This window comes from Egretta garzetta, unplaced genomic scaffold (genome assembly GCF_000687185.1).
Source record: "Egretta garzetta isolate BGI_Z169 unplaced genomic scaffold, ASM68718v1 scaffold658, whole genome shotgun sequence".
Classification (NCBI taxonomy): domain Eukaryota; kingdom Metazoa; phylum Chordata; class Aves; order Pelecaniformes; family Ardeidae; genus Egretta; species Egretta garzetta.
In genome coordinates this window covers 448,064-454,529 of record NW_009260499.1, presented here as the reverse complement: position 1 = coordinate 454,529, position 6,466 = coordinate 448,064, and the positions used below count along the sequence as shown (strand labels likewise).

At 41.6% G+C, this 6,466-nt stretch overlaps 1 protein-coding gene across 1 annotated transcript in view; it reads left to right on the top strand.

The window, feature by feature from the left end:
- The first annotated feature begins 637 nt into the window (after positions 1–637).
- Positions 638–6,466, top strand: part of GATD1 (glutamine amidotransferase like class 1 domain containing 1) — a 21,661-nt gene continuing 15,832 nt past the window's right edge. Inside the window, exons 1-6 of the mRNA XM_035900088.1 lie at positions 638–802; positions 1,184–1,289; positions 1,814–1,893; positions 2,233–2,367; positions 3,537–3,630; positions 5,600–5,711. Coding sequence (XP_035755981.1) covers positions 638–802; positions 1,184–1,289; positions 1,814–1,893; positions 2,233–2,367; positions 3,537–3,630; positions 5,600–5,711 — 692 coding nt within the window. The remainder of the gene's footprint in view (positions 803–1,183; positions 1,290–1,813; positions 1,894–2,232; positions 2,368–3,536; positions 3,631–5,599; positions 5,712–6,466) is intronic.

Genomic DNA, 6,466 nt, shown 5'->3' with positions numbered 1-6,466 from the left:
GGTGCAGCGGCTGCGCTCCGTGGCCGGTCCCCTGCGTGCGGGGGGACTTTGCACGCTCATCGGTGGGGGGCGCCGGCGTCCCCAGCTGCGGGCGCCGTCTTGTCACGCGTGTACCTGCACCGCAGCTTGCGCCCAGCTGTGCCGTGCATTTGCAGGCGTGCGCCTCAGCTGTGTGCGTGTCTTAAGTCACTGCAGCTGAGCTGCGCAGTCGCGCGTGCATGCTTTTTTGCTCAGCTTTGCACGGGTCTGTACACATGCTGCTCCTGCTTGTGCACCTGTGTTGTGCGCAGATGTGCTCGCGTTCCACAAGTGCTCATCTGCGATGCACACGTGCTTGCGTGTCCCCCTCTGTGTGCAGCTGGGCTTTTTTTTTGTTTTCCCCTCTGCACATACCCGCTCCTGAGCACGCATGCAGCTGAGCTGCGCTTGCATGTATACCTGGAGAAAGCCAAATTCCCTTCACTTCTGCCTGCCTTCCCTCTGCCCTCCCTGTAATCCCCCAACCCAGACAAACAGAATACCTTCATCATTTATTTCTCAATGCACAGCTCACATACAATGAAGGCTGTGCATTCCCTACATCTTGAAATAACTCTCTGAAATTGGGAGCTCTTAAGATGAGCAAAAAAACGAGCTCATGCGCTTTGTTAGAGAAAATGAGCTAGTGTGGCTGGGATTAAAATATAACTGTTGTTTTTTTAAGTTGTTGTGCTCTGTTTTTTCAGGCGTGTCAGCCCAGTCCTTCCTTCACTGCTTTACACTGGCTAGCTCTGCTTTTAATCTGCAAGTTGCGACTCCTGGGGTAAGTAAAAATGGGGAGTTACTGTGATTTCAGTCTGAAACCAATTGTTATCTCAATTGACAAGAGGGGATTATACTAAATCTGTTCTGAGAGGTGTTTTATTGGCTTTACAGATTAGGGGACTTTTTTCAGTTTGGTTTTCTTCATACTGAACTGAATGTGTGCTTCCTGTATCATGCTTCTGAACTTCTCTGTCCACTATCTGTTACCCAAAAAGAGTGGAGGGAGAACTATTAGAAGAACTACTTCAGTGGGAAAAATGGAAAACTTCAGGTTTTTGAGAGCGAAAGTCTCTCAAAATACCAGATAGTTATCCTTCAAGAAATGTATTAGATGTCTGCGCAGTGATCCTAACCAGTCTCTGAACCGTGTTTTCCCTAGGGGAAGTCAATTGATTTTGTGGATGTGAATGAGAGCAACATGCGCTGGATACAGGACTTCCGTATGAAATCGTATGCGAACCCTGCCAAGTTGGAGTCGATTGATGGTAATGGCTTTACTGTTGGCCAGTGTGTCACCTCCATTCATCAGGGAAACAGATGTTTCTTGGTCTTAGGCCTTTAGGGAAGAAGTGCACAGAAAAGGCATAAAACTTGTGTTTTAAGAGGAAGCCGTGGCAACTGCAGTTGTTTTTTTATTTATCTTGAATTGGTAATTTTCTCTTTTATATATACACATACTATATATATATTCTTTTGTATATATACACACACTATATTGTTGTTTATTTAAAAAATAAATATTTTACTAAAGTAGAAGCTAGCAGACATGGTGGTTTTAAGCTTTGCCTGGGTAAGGATGTCTCATTAAAAGTTTATGTTCTTTGCCCTAAAAGGGACCTTTTTCTCTACTCCATATAGATCCATTTGTTTCTTTAGTTTTTGTTTTATGCAGTTTTTGACTGTTTTACATGGTATTGTCTTAATTTTGTTGAATCTGAAATGGGTTTATGATCAGGCTTTTTTGTATGTTGCTTGTATTATAATGAGTTTATCCTTTCCTCTTCACTAGGTGCTAGATATCATGCGCTGCTGATTCCGAACTGTCCCGGGGCTATAACAGAACTGGAAAGAATGCCTTCAGAGAAATGTGTCTTCTATTAGAAAGTATCCTCTTTATGTAAATGTATATTAAAAAAAAATACCATAGCTTTTCAACACTTGTGTCAGAAGAGGGTTCTCTGCCTTAGTGATACAGAAATGGCGCTCTCCAAGTCAGTAAGGCTCAAGGTGTAGAGCCGCATGTGGAATGTACCAGGATCATCATTAAGGCTGTAGTTAATCAAGACTTGTGTGTGCTTCTTGTTTAGTGTTTGAGGAAAAACCTTACAGCCTAAGATTATAAATGGCGCAGTATAGTTTTATTGGAGGAAGGCAATATGCTGTAACATGAATCTCATTAACACTCATCTGTGTTTTGGCTATTTGAAGATGCTTACAACTACTCAAATATACTTTGATTTTTCTCTAGAGCCTATCTGTGCGATTGGACATGGGGTTGCAGCTTTGTGTTGTGCCACCAATGAGGATAAATCCTGGGTATTTCAGGGATACAGTCTGACAGGGGTAGGTTGAGCTTTCACCTGACTTTTGCTGTTTGGGGGCTTTTTTGCTGTGCGGGAGCCTGTGATTTCAGGTGCTGGTGTTTCTGGTCTTATCCTAGAACTTCCTGCAAACATAAATCATCAGTTTGGTACCCTTGGTTTATGTGCAAGGGGGCCCAACACTGAGTGCATGAAGGGATTGTCTCACTTAGCTGTCATGTGGAGAGTGCTTTTCTTCTGATAGTTCAGTAAACCTTAAACTGAAATTAAAATGCTGGAAATGATTGCTGCAGCTCTTTGGATTCATAGTTGAGGGCTTTTAAGAATTACTTTGTGGTTTCATGAATGCTGGGGGTAAGTTTTATTGCTCAAGGTGCTCTTGCACTTTCCAAGGTAGAGGAAGTTTTAGGAAAAAAGGTTGTTTGTAGAAACTGGCTTGTAATTCAAAAAGTGGGCAGATACTGCTGGTGTTTTATTTAATGTACAGTCATATCTCTGACCTTGCAGACCATTTATATGGCAGTTGTACCTGTGCGCCAAGAAGATCCAAACCTCTATAGTAAATCTTCCAGAGTTGAAAATCTATGTGGAAAATTAAGAAATGAAGTTTATGGGACTCAGAAAAGCTGTCAATGTCCTGATGTCCTTGTATTTGGCATTACAATCAATGATAAAATCTTTTAAATAAGGCATGATGTTGCCTACCTATAGTTGCTATGGAAACTGTAAAATTAGATTTCCTCCTGTGCACATAAAAACTGAACTAAGTACTCTTTAATTTTTCTCTCTTCATTTAAGCTGTTTCCCATGTTCATTCCAAAGCAGAGTATTGTTACTTGGGCTCTGCAAGAGGCACAGCATTTGTGTCCAGATGTTTGTGCCCAACAGCCAAACAGGTCTGCCCTTTCATGAAGTTCATTGCATGCATGCTGTTCAGTGTCCAGCTGATTTGCAGAAATGTCTTGGTGTCATTCTTCCTTTATCTCACTTAAGAATTTTCAGTTTGCTCCCTACAGAAAATCCATAGAAGCTGCTCATGGTCATTTGGCTTTCTGCTTCATTTTGGTTTCATTTCCTGGGAGAATTGTAGGGGAGGCAGAAAAATAAATTGCAGGGAGAAGTAAGCATTGGTTTTGCTTGGCTTTTTCCATAAAAAGCAAGACAGACTTACTTCCTTTTGATCTTTTTCAGCCCTCTGTGTACGAACTAGTAAGGCAGCCTAATTTTGCCAGTTTGTCCATTATTGTGGAAGACTTCGTGAAAGATTCTGGAGCTACGTTTAGCGGTATGTCACTCTCTTGTTGTCTGGGACTTCATGTTTCATGGCTGAATTTTGGAAATGAATGTTTGTGTGCCAGTCTTACACAGCTGAACAGGACTCTGACGGGATACCTTATCTTGCATTCCCATTTTGTGGATATAAACAAATACCCTAGTGGATTAGAAATTAGTGTGTTAAGAATAAATTCCATGAAAAACCGCGTGTGGAGTTGGGCAGTACAGTACACTGATCTCTGTGGTTGTCCACACATACTCTTTTATAAACAAATACCCTAGTGGATTAGAAATTAGTGTTAAGAATAAATTCCATGAAAAACCGTGTGTGGAGTTGGGCAGTACAGTACGCTGATCTCTGTGGTTGTCCACACATACTCTTTTGCCTCGAGGGAAACATGGGGTCACTTGTCTTGCTGTGACGGAAACAGTTGTACTGCAGGGAAGGGTGTGAGCCCACCTGGAGATGCACAGCCTGTACCTGCAAGGGAATGTCTGCAGGGAGCATGTGCTCCGTTGGGAGAGGTTAAGCTCTGGATTTTGGGGTTGTCTTTTCTTCAAGCAAATGCTTTGTTATTTAAAGCTGGAAGCGCTATACTGAATGGCTTTGGTTGCTCTGATAATAGTTGTCTTTTGCCATCAAGTATTTTACTTGTAACTAGATCTGGTTTTGTAGTATTTTCCTGTTTTGTTACAAGTGATTTCATTAGTTAGTCAAAATGTAGAAGCTTGACTTTTGAACTGCAAAATCTGAAGTCCTGCTCTGTGTGAGCAATTAAATCCATTAAAGGAAAAAAATGTCACTTTTCCTAGATTATTTCTGGATGTGCAGTGAAAAGTGCAATTTTCTTTTCCGTTCTGCTTTCTTGCAATACTGAAGAGCTAGAGGGAGAATTAAATGATAAGCCATAAATGGCTCTATTCAGTCTGCTGTTCTATTAGGTAATTTTTTTAGAATCTGTCCTTAAAGAGAACAAAGCGATGCCTGTAGTATTTAAGTCATCCTTTATTTAACAGAATAGTGCCGCCCCTTGGGCTGGTACAGTTTGAAGTGGCCAGATTAGAGATTACACACAAGGCATGGGTAGGAAACAGAGCCAGGCGCCTAATGCCAGGGATCTATTTTTCACTAAGAAAAAATGCCACTGTCTTATCAAATTGCTGTATATTCTTTGCTTAATCCTCTCCCATCCGTGCTGCTGTCAGCCTGGTTGTGTGTTTAAATGGCACCCTGATGCTTTTACAATGAGCCGCTGCTGCCACCTTCTGCATAATGGGTTCAGTACTGATGGTGTAAAAGCTGGTGTCTCGGTGGTGCCTGTTACGTTGTGTGTGCTTGCTTGCAGTGGCACTGACAAATTAAGCAAGAAGAAGAAAAAAGCATGTGTGGTTTAAAGGCACTTAGCCTGTATTTAGACAGTCAGTGGCTGGGAGAGGGAGAAGAATGTAAGAGTTGTTAATTACTGACAAAATAATGGTTCTATCTAGAATGAGGTGACTTAAAAATACTGGTTGGAGTACTGAACAATTGCTGGCAGGTATTAACATGTCATGCTATTATAATGGGCCAGAAAATAAATATTTTCCTGAAGGCTCTTTGTAGCATGGTGATTGCAACTTTGATGTCTTACATAAGAAGAGTTTATATTGTATTGCAGGGTAATTACAACTTTCAAATATATACTTTGAGGTTTTTTATCATGAAAGTCTCTTGATATAGGCACTTTACCTCTCTGGTGTTAATTGAATCAAGGGACCAGTCCTGCTGTCCTTTCAGAGAAGGAGTTTCTAGTGAAATTGTTTCACAACTGGGGGCTCAAGATTGTCCTCTCAGGGGGATTATAGCTCAGCATGTGAGTCATCCAGCAGGTCTGTCTGGTCAAAATAGTTACCTTCTGTGTTAGCTCTCAGAGGTGTGATAGTGGAAGTGCAGCAGTGCCCACTAACACAACGCTTGTTGCTTTTTCTCCTTTTTGTAGCCAGCAATCCGGATGCTGTGCATGTTGTGCTGGACAGGCACCTGGTGACGGGACAGAATGAGAATTCCACTCTTCCTGCAGTCCAGAATCTTCTTCTTCTTTGCAATGTCAGGTGAGCCAGCATGGGAGAGAAGAATTAGGAACAGGCAGTGGTGAGCATCTTTTAGTTTCAGGAATATTGTCCCCCAAAAGAATTCTTTTGCCTAGGTTAACTGCTGAAGCGCATGTCATCTTTGTTTATCTGGCTATTCAGTTGGTTATGTCTTCTGGTAAAAAGCATCTGTGATTATTAAAAAAAAAAGGTAAAACAGGTTGGGAAACGCACAGCTATCTATCAGGACTAGTAAAGTCAAATGCAGAACAGGCTTCACTAAGCATGTCTGTTAAGACAAACATCTCTTATGTGTTGTTCTTTGTGCTTTGGCAAGTTAGCATTTAGTCAACTATGTTTTTAGGATTCTGGGAATGAACAGATCTAATTTCTTTGGTAATGGCCTGGCCATTTGACTGTCTTCCATCTTGTCAGATAGAACACCACTTACAAATAACAACTAAAATCTTCTCTTGTTCAGGTGAATGTGTGTTACGAGTCCTTTCCTGGCTGTGGACTAACAGGTCGTGTCATGTTTGGATGTGTTTCATTCGGCAGGAAATGAAGGAACAGGTCTCTTTGCAAATAGGATGGACGAAGAGCCAACAGGCTAAGGATTTTCTTGTCTGTTAACTGGATATAACAGCCCGCTAAATTTCTGTCCTGGACTATGAAGTGACTGTGAAGTGGCAATGTCAGGTTTTGCATATACAGAATGGATGAAAGTTGGGAATAAGAACTTTGAAGTGCGTCATGCTTCAGAAGCAACTATGAAA